Below are 19,042 nucleotides of genomic sequence, written 5' to 3'. Positions count from 1 at the left end.
AGGATCTAGGCAAGAGGATTTTATTTGACCTGAATTAATAGATATCTAAAGTTTGCATTACATAGGCAGTCACCTGCTCTGCTAGCACATTACCTTCAATTTACTGGCAAGAAATTAAGATGTTTGGAATAAAGATATTAGAACCTTAGTTTCGCCAAGATAGTCAGATCTTAATCTGCATCATAGAGGAAAATAAAAGCAAAAGCATTATAAAAAAATCTGCTCATTTGGCTGGAGTACATTCTCTAATATATGAAGAATTCCCTGATTTTCTGGTAGGTCACAAAATGTGCAAGTCAGGTCATACATGCCAAACTAAAGAGAAACTAGAAAATTGTGCCATTTTTCACACGGACCCTAGGCTCTCTACTAGGGGACTAATCTATCCTTCATCAGTGCTCCTCAATTTTGGATGCAAATTGGAATCATTTGAGGATAAAAAGATACTTTCAGGGGATACTCTGAGAGCAGCGGGTGAGGGAGGAACAGTGGGTTCGAGTGTATCAGTTTACATAAGCAGTTCAGGCAGTGGGCCCTGCTCTCCTCTCAGTACAAGCCAGGGCCTGCCGCGGACCTCAGACAGAAGAGCTTCAGAGTACCAGCTGAAGTTCTAGGCACCAAGGCTGAGATGGACTATTTGAAGCAGCTTGAAATATCCTCATTTAAGGAGTCTGCTTTGGTAAGGTCTTTTATATCTCACATTTGACACACTACTGAAAGATAGCCCTAATAAATTGGTTTCTGTGGTCCCAGGAGACAAACAGCATTCATGATGCCAGGACTTCCTGAGGAAGTTCACCTAAAGCAAGGATAGCAGCATTTGATTTCTTAGGAGCTCTGGATATTCCTGTGATGGACTCTCCCCTATATGTCCTCAGGCTGTCTGTCCATTGGTCCCATAATAGATATACTGCAGCTTACCCAGAAGGACCTGAACATGGTGGTTAAAGCTATGCAAATAGAAAATCTGGAATTGGAAAGCAAATATGAGGACCTCCACATAAAATGCCTGGAAATGGGGAAAGTTATAGACAAATTTTTTTTTTTAGGGACTACCCCCAGTGATAAAGGCAGCTCAGAAACAGAAGAAACTTGTCAAAGCTGAAATCTAGGTTTGAAAGCACTTCAACTTACTACAGATACTTCATGGAACACATCTTTTTCTGACTTTTCAAGGGATTTGAGAAGCATAAAGGATTGAAGGCTATCCTGAGAATGAAGAATGGCTGAAGAAGTATACTGAGAATTACATATTATGAATTAAAATGTTAAGATCAGATACCAAGCATTAAAGGCCCACTCAGAAGAGAAAATCTAGCAGGTGAGGACATTGCTCAGGTCCTAAGGTCCCAGTAGCCTGTTGGCCATCTAAGTGAGCCTGATAAAGAACCAATGAGGAATGATTCCCTGGAAATCATTCAGCAGAAGACTAAAGAAAACGATGACTTGATCATAACCTGTTATGACTTGATTTCAGCTGTGGAAAAATCTTATGTGGATCATTTACCAGTGACCTTCTCTCCCTATTCCTTTCTCTATGTGTAACTATAAGCAAGCCTCAAGTACTTTCTTCTCCTATTTACTTTTGGTGATCTAGTGATCCTCAACAAAAAAGAGGTAGCTATAGAAAATTAAGTATGAGATATTTTGACTTGAGTTACATTTTTTCATGCTCTATTTGACTAATTATGTCTTGATACGGATCTTCCATTAGAAAGTTTTTGTATCCTATCAAATATGTGCTCTTGTGAGGTTTATTGAAAAAAATTTTGGTGCTATCATCTGTAGATTTTTTTACTGTCAGAAAAATACTGCTTTGAAATCATCAGCCAGTCAGCCCAAGATTCAGTTTATTTTGTTAGTACATATCAGTTACACTTATGTACTACAAAAGTGTAGTATATAAGAGGTGATGTTGAGGGACCCAGTCTCCTTATGAATTCTTGTAATGCTAACTAGCAACGATAAACTAATTGCCATAACCTGTCTTTAATCACACCCTGCAACAATATAATTAGGTTTTTCCTATGGTCCTCATATAAATTGTCCAAGGAGGCAGTGATTAATTTTTCTGAATATGAAAATGGCTAACCAGGAATTCAAGAAGACATTTCAGTGAGATTATACTGAATACCAAAATAATAAAACCCATGGACTTTTAAGAAAAAATAGTTATGAATTTTCCTCCTTAGAAGATTGCAGTGACTCCTTCCATTTCTTACCCATTCTTTGGTTACATAAGAATCACAGAATTTTGAACCAGATTTTAATGATCAAGTAATGCCTTTAATTATAGAAAAACAGGCCAAAATGTTATTCACAGAAAATGAGGGAGCTAAGTTATTTAACAAAGAAATAAAGCCAAGTGGATACAATTCAAAGAGTACACCAACCCATTTTTTTTTTTTTTGCCACCAGTTACCTGCATTTTAGAGAACATCATCCTCACCAGATTGAACAGCAAACATAAAATTTGCTCAAGTGGGTTTTCTGTCTCCTTTCTAAGTTGCATGTTTTTAACATATATTTTTAAACTATGGGGCAAAAAATAAAAAAGGCCATTAAAAAAACCCCAAAAAACAAAATGTGCCATTCTTTACACTCAAAAGCATTACTTTACCAGACATTAGAATATGCACTTCAAATTTTTTTCTCAGAACACAACTGTTTCTGAGGACATCTATTTTGTCTTATTCATCTTTGTTTCTCCTGTAACACCAAGAACAATACTTGGCATACGGTAATGTAAGACATATATATTTAAATTTTTAAAAGTAAATATTTTTTTCCCATGTAGTGTCAAGTGCCTGAATTTCTCTAACCAAATGCACAATCTACGATCTTGTGTTTTCAGAACAGAAATGAAGTATGTGTAAAACTGGTTCTTAGGAAGAGAAATGTCAAAGTTTGGGTGCCAGGAACACTACACTACACACTAAACCTGGACGCTATCCCAGGGCCTGAGCTATCCCAATCTGTGTCCGTGGGGTTTGTGTAGCAAACTCAAGCACTTCCCAGTTTGGCCCCGATTTTCAAGGGCGGTCAGCAATAGTCTTCCCAGATGGAAAGGGCGTAATCCTGGGTGGTCCATTTAATTTCTAACAGGCCCCTAGCCTGTGACTGGGTTGCTGGGCAGAGTGCAAAGGCAGTGGGATGGTAGAAACAAGCGACCGCCAAACTTTCCAAGCAAGTGTCGGGGTCCAGCAGCTGGGAACTGGAGAGCTCTTTGTGAATCAAAGCCAAGCAGGGCCTAGTTTGTGCGGAGAGCAGTGGCTCGCAGCCATCCCTCCAGACACGAGCGGTCCAGACTCAGTTGTTTTCTAACCATTCCTGCCAAAGGCCCGTTTCAGCGCGTCCACGAAACGCGGGTAATGACTTAAGATGGGGCTCTCCCTCTCAGTGTAGGGTACTACCCACTCCTCTGCCGCCCCAGAGAAGCGGCTGATTAAAAATGCCACCTTTAGGATGTCGTTCGAGAATCTGGCCTCGAAGATCCTCATGTAAGCGGCCGCCTGGATCAAAAATTCGGGAAGCCGGGCGGAGTCGCCTGTAAACGTTTCGGGAAAGGCCACGGGGCAGGCCGGCGGACGCACCTGGCCCAGTAGGTTGGCTTTCTCGCACAGCAGCCGCCGCACCCAGTTCATGAGATCGTTGTTCTCCCTGCGCAAGGCATGGTTCTGTGTCAGGAGGGCCTACATCATGACCGCCAGCCGCTCGCCCTGCTCCCTTCCCGGCTCAGTCCCTGCCTCCGCGTCGACGGAAGTGCGTGTCGGGGGCGGACCCCGTCGGCAGCACGGTCGGGTTCTAGCAGAGCAGACCGGGCTTAGGTCCGAGTGGCGGTGGGAAGGGTCGCTGAGTCTGTTGGCCAGAGAAGCGGCAGACAGCACACTTGAGAAGGCGGGTGGGAAGGGAAGAATCTAGGGTAGACCGGTACGAAGCCGCAGGACCAAGCGCTGCGATCGGCGGAGGAATCTCACTTCGTGGCAGTGCGCAGTGACTTCCGGGAGGCTTCCTCCGCGGGGCGGGCCCGCAGGTGCTTAAAGGGGAAGCTGCCGGCTGGACAGCCTCGGTTCTGGAGAGGCTGCGGTTTACGCGGCTGCTCTTCAAGATGTTGTGTCGTTCTAATGTTTGTTATATTCCATATTCTGGGCTCTTCACGTATTATGTCAAATGCCTAAAAGCTAAGAGGAGTCAGTTTTAATAAAGCCCTCCGTGCCTTCAGAATAGATTTATGCTGTAGGGCTTCCAACCTGACAGTATGCTAGGCCCGCTCCCACCAGCACCCCCCCACCCCCGGCTCCCCGCCGTCCGAAAGCCCATGTTTATGTTTGTGTTTTCCTGAGGACAAGTCAGCTCAGAGTATGCTCAAACTTACTTGGGCTACAAAGTTGGTGGAACAGTGGGAGAATGCTTCACGAGTGCCAGGTCTTAAACTTCAGGTGGTGCGCAGAGTCCTTAGATGAGAAAGGACCATGTCTAGATTAATGCCGTTTATATTTATACTAATGAAGGGGACAGGTAAAATCTGGTCCAATTGAGCCACCCTTTATAGGCGCTATCTGAGAGTACTGTAGTAAGACTCTGCTCTGACTTCCTTCTTACCTAACCAGTCTCGTATTTTTTCCGTCAGTGTGATATGCTAGTTAAAGAAGACAAACTGTGTTATGTGTGTGTGTGCGCGCGCGCGCCTGTCTGCAACCAGCAATTTTTAAAAGTGATCACCAGCTGCATGTTGCCTTACTGAGTGGACAAACTCTTTCAAAACCCATTGTCAGTCTCTGGGACTTCCAGGTCTTTGTACCACTGTGTCCAAATTTGAGGCACTCAAAGATTGTTCCCGTGGACCTTCCCATGCAAGAACCACCTGATGTGAATTGGTGGGTAGCAAATTTCAAGAAGGGGGTATTGCTATGCACTTGAGGGACTAAGAAACTCAAATAACATATTGATGAGTAGTAACATTTACTTTAAAGAATATAATTTAGGATTTTTTAGAAATGAAAGCTAATAACCTGCTAGAATCTTTCATTTGTCATTTACATTGATGTGGTAGATTTTGATTGCGATTTTTAATTGATTTACTTTTATTTGGTATTTTGCTGTTGGAGACTACTTTGTATTGATAAAATATCTTTCCTAATGAAACTGCAGGTCATAAATTGTGTTAAATACTTTCGAAAGCAAATGCAAAACGATTCGATATCAATTATTTAAAATATATGTACCTCAAGAAAGGAAAAAACCATACAACAAAAAGTGAGATTATCTTTGGGTGGTAAACTTTTTACTTTACATGTCTTTATTGTGGAACATTTTGAAGTGATTATTGCTTTTATAAAGGGAAACAATAAAATCTAGTAAACTGAAAGAAAAAATTAAAGAAACATGAAAGAAATATGTTCTATTTTTTTTTTAGCATATTAATTACCAAAAGGGAGTTTCAGAAACCACAAAGGATGAATCTACAGCTTAATCGAGACTGCATTTCAAATCTCAGGCTTAATCTGAAGAATATGTAGTGTTCTATTCCTTTTTAGCCAGAAATCAAATTTTTTCTAAGGAAAAAACGTGTCATCATATTCAATTCATATAAAAAAAAGGAAAGTCATTTACTGAGTCTGTATAATTTATAGAATTTCTCTGGAGCTACAGATAGTATCAATATGTCATTTAAAGTTTCAGAGCCTAAATGAACTCTTCCATTGTCCTCAATATTCATTATAAAACTAATTCAAATATAAGACTGGGCAATCGTGCTCAAAACACTCAGCATGTGCCTGCCATATATTTTTTTGCACATATATTATAAAATACATTTATAAAATACATGATAGATGTTTAATAAACATGCAATGTATATATTTAAATTATGAATCTAATGAATAAAATAAATGAGTCTGAATCTATGTCCCAGAATAAGACCTAGAATGTTAAATTTACTATGTGGTACTCCCCATCCCATGTTTCCCTAGCTAACCAGTATCCTGAAATGTGTGTTAATCTGACTTTTTTTAAAAAAATATAGTTTTATAATTATCTATACCTATATAACATTTGCTTAGCATTGCTTATTTCTGAACTTCATAAAAAATATCAGACTACTTTAGATTTTTGTAATTTGCTTCACTAATTCAAGATTATGTTTCTAAAATTTCTTCAAGTTGTGTCATTCATGCAGCATCAGTTCATTTCTTTTTCCTGATAATATGTTAATATACCATAGTTGATGTTCATTTTCCTGATAATGGACATTTGGATTGTCTCCAGCTGTTTGCTATTGCAAACAATAATATGATTATTCTTGTTCATGTCTTCTGGTTCACATGTTAAGAATTACATTAGAGCTTACATCTAGGAGTGAAATAGAGGACATATGAATGTTAAACTTTACAAGATAATTCTATATTGTTTTTAAAATGGTTGTACCAAATTACAGTTTCATACTTGGTATTTTCAGATTTTTTAAATATGCCAATCTAGTAGGAAAAATATTTTATCTAATTAGTTCTTTTAATTTACATTTCCTTGATTACTAACGTGTTTGAGCATCTTTTCACAGTTTTTGACCATTAAATTTTCTTTTTCTATGCCATGCTTGTTCATGCATTTTACCCAGTTTGGGGAGTTCATTTTTTTTTTTCTTATCAATTTATTCTTTATATACTCTGGACATGAACTTTTTGTTGCTTATATGAATTGAATATATGTTCCTCAAGGTTGCGATTCGCTTTCTTAGTTTTTTTTGTGTACTTTTGATGAGAGAAGTTATTATTTTAATTTAGTTGAATTTATCCATCTTTTGTTTTGCATTTAACATTTTTAAATGTCTGTTTTAAAAAAACTCGCAATCCCAAGATCAGAAAAATATTATCCTATAGTTTTTTCTAACTTTTAAAGTTTTACCTTTTCAATTTAAGACTTAATTTGGATTAAATTTTGTGAGATAGAAATCCAATAACTATTTTTTAATGACTGATCATTTGTTTCAACAATATTAAATAGTGTCTCCTTTACTCATTTTTTTGCTATGCCATCTTTTTACATATATTTGTGATTTGGGGCTTTCTATTCTGTTTCATTTGTCTGTTGGACTGTACTTCCACAAATACCAAGCTATCTTAATTTATAGAGCTTCATAATAACTTTTTATATTGTGTAGGATAGGTCCTATTGATCTCCTTCATGAGTATTTTGGCTATTCTTGGGTCATTGTCCTTCTCTATATATTTTAGAATCAATTTGTTGAGCTCTTATCAGCCTTCCTTACCCCTCTGACTTCTTTTAAGATTTTGTCTCTGGGGCTGCAGTTTCACTCCGATGTGTCTAGAGAAGGATTTCTTTCTACTTAGTTTACTTAATAAATTTTGTGCTTCCTGTATCTGTAGATTTCTGACTTTGGTTCTGGAAAATTTCCAGCCATTCTATGTTCAAATATTGCTTCCTTTTATTCTTTCTGTTTTCTGCATCTAGGACTCATATTAGCTATGAGTTAGATCTTCTATTACAGCTTCTCTTTTTCTTATCTCAGGGTTATCAGACACTAGGCTCTCTCTGTTCCTTTTGGGTAAATTCTTTGAGCTATTTCATTTTACTAATTTTCTCTTCAGTTGCTTTAAATCTACTGTTAAACTTATCCATTGAATTCTTAATTTTGACAATTACATATTTTTAATTCTAGAAGTTTAGTTTTTAAAAAAATAAGTCTGGCTATTTTGATAATCTGATGTTTTTGGATACGGATGTTCTAACAGGAAACAACGCTTAGTTTGCTGGTCCATGTCAGTTATTAAATGGTACAGCTCAGAATTAAATTCAGGTCTTTCTGATTCCAAAAGCTAAATCTTTTAATTATATCAGATTTTTCTACACTTCAGTCATATGAGTAACACCTTCATAATTTTGACATGCAAGTAATATATTAGTAATTGATTAAATAAATGAGTATATACATCAATATGTTAAAGCCCTTCCTTAGAATAGTACTTAACAAATAGTAAATGCTCAATAAGTGTCAACTGTTATTTTTAATATTTTTATTTAAATCAATTTTAATTTTTAAAACTTATTTACATTTGCCTTATCCTAAGTAGTATTGTCTGTGTCATAGTTTTGATGTCTAATTTATATTTATTTTAGTACAGTTTAAGTCACATACCTATTAAAAATGTTTACCTACATATGTTTCAAAAAATCTTTTGAATCATCAGTATTACCTGTATGACATAGAAAAACACAAAATTTAACAGGCACTCAATAAACTATACCTGAACAAATGTTTAATTATGTTGCTAAACTAAAGAATAGATAATAGCTAAATGTTCATCTGAGGTTCATTTATCTCCTGTCTGTGTGACTTAGAGCAATTTAACCTTTCCATACCTCACTTTTTCTTCTTTAAAGTGAATGTAGTGATGGCTATACTTAAGTTTAAAGGATATGATATATATAAAACTTTTAACATAATGCTTGATACACTGTAAGGACTCAAAATGTTAAATAGCGTTATTACTTTATTTTAAAGTCCTCTAGAGGAGAAATTCTAAAACTTCAGGAATTTAACACTTGAAAAATCCTCCTGGAAGCTATAATTTACAAAAGGGGCATTATTTCAAGGATCTCTTCTTTTATTTATAATTTTTAAAAACTGAGGTGGAATTCATATAAAATAAAATTAACCATTTTAAAGAGAACAATTCAATGGCATTTAGTACATTCATGATGTACAATTTTATCACCCCCAAGGAAATCTTGTGCTCATTAAACAGTTGCTTCCATTCTCCCCTCCTCCCAGCTTTGGTAACTACCAATTTATATTCTTTTTGTGTGGGTTTTCCTGTTTTGGATATTTCCTATAAATGGAATTATACAATATATGACTTTTGTATATGGTTTCTTTCACTTACTATATGTTTTCATGTTCCACATATTATAGCATATATTAGTACTTTATTCCTTTTTGTTGCCAAATAACATTCTATTGTAAGTATATACCACAATTTGTTTATCCACTATTAGGTTGATGGACATTTGGGCTGCTTTCATTTTTTGGCTATTGTGAATAGTACTGCTTTGAACATGTGTGTATGTGTATTTGTTTGAGTACTTGTTTTCATACCTGTGGTGAAATTCCTGGTTCTATGGTAAATCTATGCTTAACTCTTTGATGAACTGCCAAGCTATATTTCACACTGGCTGAAGTATTTTACACTCCAAACAGGAATAGACAGGTTCCAATTTTTTGACATCCTCACCAACACTTGTATTTTCCATTAAGAAATAAAAAGGTATAGCCATCTTAGTGGGTGTCAAGTGGTACATTATTGTGGTTCTGATTTTCATTTTCCTAATGACTAATTATATTGAGTATCTTTTCATATATGTGCTTGTTGGCAATCTGTATATCTTCTTTGGAGAGATGTTCATTCGGATCCTTTGCCCAGTTTTAAATTGGTTTGTCTTTTTATTGTTGAGTTGTAAGAGTTCTTTCTATATTACACCCTTGTCAGACATATGATTTGAAATATTTTTCCCTATTGTGTTGGTTGACTTTTCACTTTCTTGATAATGTCCTTTGATATACAAAAGTTTTAAAACTTAGTTCAATTTATCTGTTTTTTTGTTGTTGTAGTTGCTTGATGTAGTTGTTTGATGTCATATCGAAGAATCCATTGCTAAATCCAACATCATTAAGACTTACTCTTATGTTTTCTTTTAAAAGATTTATGATTTTAGCTCTTGTACTTAGTTTGTTCATACATTTTAGGTTAATTTTTGTCTGTAATGTAATGTAAAGTTCATTCTTTCGCATATGGATATCAAGTTGTCTCAGGATCATTTGTTGAAGAGACTATTTTTTGCTGGATGGCCTTGGCATGCTTGTAGAAAATCAACTGGCTATTCTGGTCCATTGATCTGTATGTCTATCTGTATGCCAGTATCACACTGTTTTGATTATTATAGCTTTGTTAGTAACTTTGAAATCAGGAAGTATGAATCCTCTAACTTTGTTCTTCTGTTTAAAGATTGTTTTGGCTATTTGGGGCTCCTTATAATTCCATATTAATTTGATGATAGTCTTTTCCATTTCTACCCAGAAGGCCATTGGAATTTTGATAGAGATTGAATTTAGTCTGTAGATCATTTTGGGTAGTCATCTTAATAATATTATGTCTTCATATCCAGAACAAGGGGTAGCTTTCCATTTATTTAGATCCTTAATTTCTTTCAGTAATATTTTGTGGTTTTCAGCATACTCTATGCTTGATTAAACTTATTCCTAGGTATTTTATGGTTTTGGATGTTATAAATGCAGTTTTTTTCTTAATTTCCTTTTTGGATTGTTCATCGTTTGTATATAGAAATACAGCTGATTTTTGTGTTTTGACCTTATATCCTTGAACTTTGCTAAATTAGTCAGCTGTATTAGTGTGTGTGTGTGTGTGTGTGTGTGTGTGTGTGTGATCTTTAGAGTTTTCTATATATAGGATCATGTCATATGAAAATACAGATAGCTTTACTTCTTTTCAATTTGTATACCTTTTATTTCTTTTTCTTGCCAAATTTCTCTAGCTAGAACTTCCAAAACAATAGAACAAGTGGCAAAAGTAGGCATCCTTGTCTTGTTCATAATTTGGGGGTGAAAACTTTGGTCTTTCACTATAACACATGTTGATAGTTTTGGGTTTTTTGTATATGCCTTTTATCAACTTGAGGAAGTTTCCCTTTATTCCTAATTTATTGTTTTTTTTTTTTTTAATCACAGAAAAGTATACAATTCTGTCAAATGTTTTTTCTGCATCAAACTGAGATGATCACATGTTTTTTTCTCCTTTATTCTATTAATATGGTTATAATATTGATTTTCATATATTTAGCCACTTGCACGTATACCACTTGATTGTGATGTATAATCTTTTTAATATGCTGCTGGATTTAGTTTGTTGATTTTGCTGAGGTTATTTACATTGATATTCATAAGAAATATTGGTTTGTAGTTTTCTGTTCTTGAAGTTTCTTTGACATTAGGATAAAACTGGCCTCATAGAATGTGTTAGGAAGTGTTCTATCCTGTTCTGTTTTTTAGAAGAGTTTGACAAGGACTGGTGTTAATTCTTCTCTAAATATTTAGTAGAATTCACCAGTTAAGCCATCTGGTCCTGGACATGAATGGGTTTAGAGTAATTTATTTGTTTGTTTGTTTCTTTGTTTACTGGTTTGTTTGCTTTTTTTTAATCACTGATTTAATCTTTTGCCATAGATTTGTTCAAGTTTTCTATACCTTCTTGATTCAGTTTTGGTAATTTGTGTGTTTCTAGGAATTTGTCCATTTCATTTAATTTATTGGTGGACAGTTATTCATACCATTCTTTTATTTTTATTTTTATATTTATAAAATCATTGTAATATCCCATTTTTATTTCTAATTTTAGTTATTTGTATCTTCTTTCTTTTTTTATTTCTCAGTCTAGCTAAAGTTTGTCAATTTTCTTGATTTTTTTCTAATAACAACATTTATTTTCATTGATTCTATTGTTTTTCTATTTTCCATTTTATTTATCTCTGCTCTAATTGTTATTATTTCCTTCTGCTAGCTTTAGGTTTAATTTTCTTTCTTTTTCTTTTTTTTTAGTTCCTTAATATGTGTTATAGACCTCTCCTACCCCTCAAATTCATATGTTAAGCCCTAACCTTCAGTGTGACTTTTTGAAGATAAGGCATTTTGGGAGGCAATTAAGGTTAAATGAGGTTATAAGGGTGGTTCTGTTTCTCTGGAGAACCCTAATACATTCTTCTTTTATTCATCTCTAAATCCTGTGAATCAAGGATATATTTATTGATATGTTCCTATAGGAAATTATCTTTCAAGTGTATCTTATCAAAAAAATTCCTTATAACAAATAAAGACAAGGACCATGCTGTGTTTTTTTTTTTTTCCCCCCTTTGTGGTTCTACCAACTTCTCAATGTTTAAAAAGACAAGAGAAAATACATTGCATACCTGCTTTGGACATGGCCAAGTTTGTAGTAGAGAATGTTAAGTGTATATGATTTATTGAAAGGGGGATGATTTTGCCATAATAGGGACTGGCAAATCTGAAATTTGTAGAATAAACTGGTAGCCTGAAGATTCAGGTAAGAGTCGATGTCGCAGTTCTGAACCTGAAGACTAAAAGGTCAGGCAGAATTTCTATTCTGTGGACAGAATTCTTTTTGGGAGGGAAATTTTGGTCTTTGCTCTTAAATACTTCATCTTATTGAATGAGGCTTATCCATATCATAGAGGGTAATCTGCTCACCTTAAAGTTAACTGATTGTAAATATTAATCATATCTAAAAAATACCTTCATAGCAACATGTAAACTAGTGTTTGACCATAGTCTTACCAGGTCGACACATAAAATCAGCTAGAAATTTGATCATTTAGAATAATATTTTAAGATAATATAAGAGATGACCTAAACAAAAGTTGGCATTTAGGAGAACTCATTGAATGTTAGTTTTTATTTGACTCAATTTTTTTTTAGAAAACAAGTTAAATCAGGAATATTTCAAAATAGCTACTTCCTTTAGGCAGTAAATGCATAACTATTCTTTGTCTGTGAGGAATTAATCAGAATGTATTTGAAATTGCTAAAAGCACTTATGATAAAGAATAGTGTGACTATCAAATAAATGGTTGTTTTTGTTGTCCAGGATGCACCCTTTATCATTTGCTCACTCTCTCTGAGGGATCATTTGCAATGACTCAAACTGTGAGTCAGGAAGTAGGACGTTCCCTGATGTCACAGTAAAATGATTTGTGAGATTCATAAACAACAGGGATTTGATGAATGGATAATTTGATGAATGGAATTGAAATAGTATTTTAAAATGGACATATTTTTCTTGCAGATATCTTTGGGAGAGTTCTTCTGCCTCCTGGAATGGGCTCTCTTTCAACATGAGCCCCATTCTAAGGTAATGGTCCCTTTTGATCATTTGTCAGATGTATGGAACCCCAACCACATTCACCAACTTTACGGCTTTGTTAAGGGCACCAAACGAATAATGCATGTGTAAGGGATTAAATATTAAAAAGTTGATACAAGTAAGACAGTGTCTTAACCAAAGAGATTATAAAATGTATCAGAGAATTCATTGGAGGCCATCTTTTGGTTTCAAAGCTTTGTACAATATTTAAATGTATTTTGGCATTTTAGGTGAGAAGGATGGTTTTATTGAATTTTAGATCTTTCAATGTAGGAAGCAAAGCATTAAGGAGTTAATTGAAAACAAAGTTTTAAGAGCAGATGCAATAATACGGCTTATATGACTATCAATTTAACAAGGTTAAGTGGTCCCTAAAAAGAATTCTAAGACCAACTATTTTGGTTTATTGTAAAAAATACTGATCATGAAAAATTTTGAGAAAGTGTTCTCTTAACCTTCTGATCCCTCCTTTTTCTGCATTCCTTTAAATGCTGATATTTCTCATTCCAGGACTTTATCTTTTCTTCTTTATATCCTTTCTATGTTATTTCAATCTGGACCAAGGCTATGGTCACTTATATTTCAAAAAACTTTCAAAGCTTTGCCTCTAGCTCTCTTCTGATTTCTGGATCACTATTTCCAGCTACTTGGATATGTCAAAAGAATTTCAAACTAAATATGGTCTAAATTGAAGTCTCTATCTTTACCTCTGCATCAGCTTCTGCTTCCAAATCTCTGTCTTGGCTAATGGCATCACCATTGTATTAGTTAGGTGAACCCTTGCTGCTGAGTAAATCCCCAAATCTTAGTGGCTTAACACAATAGATGTTTCTTTCTTACTAATGTAAAGTCCAGTCAATGGGAAGGGCATGTGGGATTTCCCTTGAGGGACCTGAGCTAACAGAGGCTCTTCTTTCATCACCCTGAGCACTGACGTCCAGCTGATGGGGGAAGAGAATGGAAGATATATTGGAAGATATTTTTATTGATTTTATCCAGATCAAGTGGTGGAAGTGGTGATCATCATCTCCGCTCACATTTCTTTGACCAAAAATTAGTCATGTTACCACACCTAACTGTAAGGGAGACCATGATATACAATTTGGCTGTGTGCTCAGAAGTAATAAGGAATAGGTTTGATAGGAATATAGCAGTATCTTCTATAACTCATTTTTCCATTCATGTTAAAAACCTTCTCATCTAAGAATTTTTCTTTCTTTAGCCATTAATAAGTAAATTAGTAAATAAGTAAATTCTATCTCTCAAATCTATCCTCTCCTTTCTGTTCCTTCCGCCACTATCTTATTCTGGATCCTGATAATTTCTTCTTTTTTTTTTCTTTTTTAGGTGAGGCATCCCTTGGTTAATCTCAGAGACTGCAAGGACCTTGTCATCTTACAATCCCTTATTTTTTTATTTTTTACACCTACAGCACCTGTAATTCCTAGGTGGTCTCCCATCCAAGTACTAACCAGGCCCGACCCTGCTTAGCTTCCGAGATCAGATGGGATCGGGCTTGTTCAGGGTAGCATGGCCGTAGATGGATCTTGATAATTTCTTCCTTAGACTTTGGAATAGTTTTCAAAAGAACACTTTTGTTGTTTTCGCTATAATTTGTCCTTCATGTTGCAAATGTCTTTCTATAATACCTAATCAATGATACCACTGTAATACTTAAACATTAAACATGAATCTTTAGGATAAAATAAAAAGTGTGGTAAGGTATCATTCTGGCTCCATGGCTCATTATCTACCTGGTGAGCCTCTATTTATTACTTCTTCTGTTATGCCTTTCTTTATGGTCTCTAATTCATTAAAGAATTAGTTGCTTCTTCCTCTATGGTGCTACATACCTCCAGAATAATTTTCATCAGATTATAAACTCCACAAGTGTTTGTTCACTGCTATATTTCTAGGACCTAGAAATCTTGATATTTAATAAATCTTCAATAAGCATTGGATGAATTAATTATAGTTTTTTTTTGTGTACGTATCTGTTTGCCATACTAGAATATACAGATTAAAAGTAAAGATTATACCCACTAATTTCTGAATCCCTTATGCCTGAAGCATGGTACATATTAAATAAATTGTTACTGAATTGAGCAAAATGGGTTTTAGAACATATGAGAGAAAATTAATGAGGATGGTTTGCTTAAAGCATAGCAAGATGTTTCTGAAAAAAGGAAACATTAAACATACACATGCAATTAACACCATTCTTTATGAAAACAATTTCTGATTGCCAATTATGTGTCAGGATTGTCCTTGGCACTAGGGCCACAACAATGAATGAAAACAGACACAGTTGCTGCTTTTCTGGAGCTGGTGATCCATGGCTAAGGATCTGGGGCAGCACACAGAAAGATAATTAGCATTGATAGAGCATAAAAAAGGGACCCCAGTTTACACTGTGGGGTTAGAGAAGTGGTCCTTGAAGAAAGTGTACTTAAGTTGTGATGTAAAGATGTAAATAATATGAAGGCATTAACCGGAAGAAGGGAAGAGATGGGTGATTTTTACAAAGGCAGGAGGTAAAGTTTGTTGTTAGAAGAAGCATAATCTATTTGAAAATTTAAAAATTTCAGTGTTTGTACAGCATAGAGTGAGTGAGAAGGAGGGCAGTGCAGATGGGGCTGGAGAAAGAGGCAGGGACTAGACAATTATGGTACCCCGTGGGTCATGTGACAAATTTTGGTCTTATTCCGAAGAGCAGTAGAAAGTCACTGAAGTTTTAATTAGTGGGGGACATGATTAATTGTTTGTCTTGAAAAGATTACTCTGTCTATAGTTGGGGTCAGAGCAGATGTGGGATGACCAGTTAAAAGACTATTGCACTTGTTCAAGCGAGGGATGTTGGTAGCTTGGATTATCAGAATAGCAGGTGAGAAAAGAAGTGAGAGTGTTGGGAGTTCTCTAAAGGGTCACATGGACAAGATGGAGTAATGCACTACATACAGTGAAATAAGAGCTTGTTGGTTTCATTCACCAAGATAGGAAACATTGGAAAAGGATCATGGTTTCATCTTGAACATGTTGAGCCTGCCATTATCAATTACTGTAACCCTACTTAATCTCAATTCCAACCACCCTCTTACTATCAGTTCTTATGTTTCTAGGTCACACTCTCTATACCCCTACTCCAGTGTTGCTTTTCCACTAGCATCTATAGTCCCTTGATCTCTTATGTTTTCATTGCTTCTCATTTCTTTTGTGAGAAGGACTTTATTCAACTTATATTCACTCATTGCCCACTTTTGACCACTTTATTCAATTTATATTCATTCCATGACACCATTATAATCATTCCTTTGCATACATGCTTGACTCCCTTGACTTCTTACTTCATTCTATCTTCTTGGAAAAACCACAATCCTTCTTAAATTCAGTTCTCTACTTGCTCCTTAGTTGCATCCATGTTAGAGAAAAACACAAAATCATTCTGAATGTGCTCAGTTTATATGATCATTAATATTAAGTGTGCCTAAAATGTTGTCTAGAAATCATACTGACATTTACTAGTACTCACTCTTCAGCTCTCCTGATGGTTGTTTCATACTGACCATACTTCAGATCTTTTCTCCTCAATCTTCACTCTGAGCTGATGAACTTGCATCCCTATTGCACTGAGAAATGTAAGCAATCAGAAGAAAATTTCCACAAACTCTCACCACATCCACCCACTTACAAATTTCTGAATCCATTATTTTGCCTTTTCTCTCCTTACCATAGATGAATTAAATTTACCCCCAGCAAAGGCTAACTTCTTCACTTGTGACCCCATTTCCTCTTAGGATTGGACCACTTGGGGGCAAGGGCAATACTCAGGAAATTCTCTCCTCTCTTCCCTGAATTATCACTCTCTCGTCCACCAGAACCTTGCTTTTCTCTATGGCTAATGTCCATTTTCTTTCTTTCCCTTAACAGTGAAAAGAGGTGTTTGTATTCACTGTCTCTATTTTATCTCCTCCAATTCTCTCTTGAACCACTTCAATTAGACTTTCATACTTGCTACTTTACTTATCCTGAATGTACCAAGGTCACTATGACCTTCATACCAGTCTTTAATCCTCATAATTTCTGACCTATTGGTAGCATTTGATATAGGTTATCACTATTGCCACCTTGAAACTCGTTTTTTTTCTTGCTTTCACACTCTCTTGGTTTTACTCCCATTTCTCTGGATGTACCTTTCAGTCTCATTTGTTGGTTCCTCCTCATCTTCCTGAGTTCTAAATATCGACTGCCCAGATCTTAATTCTTGGACCTCTTTTTTATCTTCACTTCCTTAGTGATCTTGTTCAGGCTCAGAGATTAAGTACCACATATAGAACTGAAGACTCCCTAATTTCTATCTACAGCCTAGGCATTTCTTTGAACTCTAGACTAGTGTATCTAACTGGTTACTTGAGAGTTCCTCTTGGATGTCTAATGCATGTCTCAGGTTGAATATGTCCCTAAGTGAGTTTCTGATCCTCATTTCTGAACCTGCTCCTTCTGAAGTTTTCTCCATCTAATAAAATGGAAACTTCATCTTTCCAGTTGTCCTGGCCCAAAACCTGGAGGTTATCCTTGATTTCCTTCTTTCTTCTCAAACTCTATATTCATTCCATCAGCAAATTCTGTTGGCTCTGTTTTCAAAATATATACAGAATCTGATCACTCTTCACCAGTTTAACGGCTGATGCTGTGGTCCGAGACACCATATTTACTTGGTTGGGTTACAGCAGTAGCCTCCCAACAGGGCTTTCTGCTTCTGCCTTTACTCCCCATTCATTATTTTCTCAACCTCATGCCTAGAGCAGTACTTTTAAAACATAAATCAGATCATGTCATTCCTCTGCTCAAAACCCTCCAGTGGCTTTCCATTTTAGTCAGAGTAGAGCCAAAGTCCTTATAATTGCCTATAAGGTCCTATATGATATGGACCTCCTGTTAATGCTCTTATTTATCTCTCTGCTTTCTCCTTTTTTCCCTCAACCTCTCCTACATGATGTTATTGCTGTTTCTTAAAGATTCCATGCACACCGCCACTTACAAGACTTTTTACTTTTCCCCCCTCTGTTCAGATGTCCACTTTCATTGCTTTCTCACTGTTTTCCAGGTCTTTTCTCAAATGTCAGCTTTTCAATGAAGCCTTATCTGATCACACACAGAGCTTGACCTGTAACAAATACTCAGTATTTGTTCAGTGAATGAATTAATGAATCCAAGTGCATATAGTGAGTAGGCAATTCAATTTATGAGCCTGGGGCTCAGAGAAGAGATCTTCACTGGGGAAATAAATTTGGGACTCATTGGCATATAGAGAGGGTGGCCTCTATATATCCAAGTTGGCCCTGAACAATCTGGGTATAATTGCCAATAGAACCTTTACTTTCCTTTTCAAAATGCTCTCATTTGAACAATAAGTTGTGTAGTTCTAATTGAAACCATAAGGCTGGATTGCCTAGAGAAAGCCTACAGAGTGAAAACAGAAGAGGATCTAGGAAGAGCCCTTAGGTTCTCTAACTTGTAAAGGCTTCTAGGAGGAGAGGACTCTGAAAATGAAATTAAGAAGGAGCAGTCAGAGAAGAAGGAGCAAAACCAGGAGAAAGCACAAAAGGTAAGAGAAGAGTATTTCAAAAGAGAAGAGGGTAGCCAATAGAATCCAAGTCTACTAAGAGAGCAAATAAGATGAGGACTGGAAAATAGCTGTTAGATATCTTGGACTTTTTGGTGGAGTGATTAAGGAAGACTGATGGAATAGTTGGAAGAAAATTCAAGTTACAGAAAATTCAAGTATTTTGATTGTGAATATAAGAGAGAATGGCAAATTCTGGATTACCCGTTTAGCAGATTGAGATGTGCTTAAGGCAAAGCTCCTAGCATGCAGAAGCACCAAAACAAAACAAATTTGAAGAGAATTTAGTAATTGACAATTTGAAAACAAGGAATTAAAGAAGTCATCGTGAAAAATTAATAATTTTATTGAGCTTTCTGTCATTATTTTAATGTTTGCATTACATATGGGAAAGAATACATTAATACCTAGATCCTCTGAATGATCTAATCTGGCCCTGAATATGGTTATA

General features: G+C 35.6%; 1 protein-coding gene and 1 non-coding gene across 2 annotated transcripts; both read right to left on the bottom strand.

Moving 5' to 3' along the window:
- Nucleotides 1-3,320: 3,320 nt before the first annotated feature.
- Nucleotides 3,321-3,644, bottom strand: LOC102884101 (protein LDOC1). The gene has a single exon (XM_006920117.1). The coding sequence runs from the start codon at nt 3,642-3,644 to the stop codon at nt 3,321-3,323; it is 324 nt and encodes a 107-aa protein (XP_006920179.1).
- A 10,747-nt stretch (nt 3,645-14,391) lies between these two features.
- Nucleotides 14,392-14,510, bottom strand: LOC112469511. Its single transcript, XR_003042640.1, has one exon. It is a non-coding gene; the product is annotated as a 5S ribosomal RNA (ribosomal RNA).
- Nucleotides 14,511-19,042: the final 4,532 nt, after the last annotated feature.

Source organism: Pteropus alecto, unplaced genomic scaffold (genome assembly GCF_000325575.1).
Source record: "Pteropus alecto unplaced genomic scaffold, ASM32557v1 scaffold146, whole genome shotgun sequence".
Taxonomy (NCBI): Eukaryota; Metazoa; Chordata; class Mammalia; order Chiroptera; family Pteropodidae; genus Pteropus; species Pteropus alecto.
The sequence above is the reverse complement of the archived record's forward strand: the minus strand, read 5'-3'. Positions and strand labels throughout refer to the sequence as shown.

What these genes read in the sequence shown, in the direction of transcription:
- LOC102884101 (XM_006920117.1), bottom strand. Translation starts at nt 3,644, where the DNA reads ATGAACTGGGTGCGGCGGCTGCTGTGCGAGAAAGCCAACCTACTGGGC.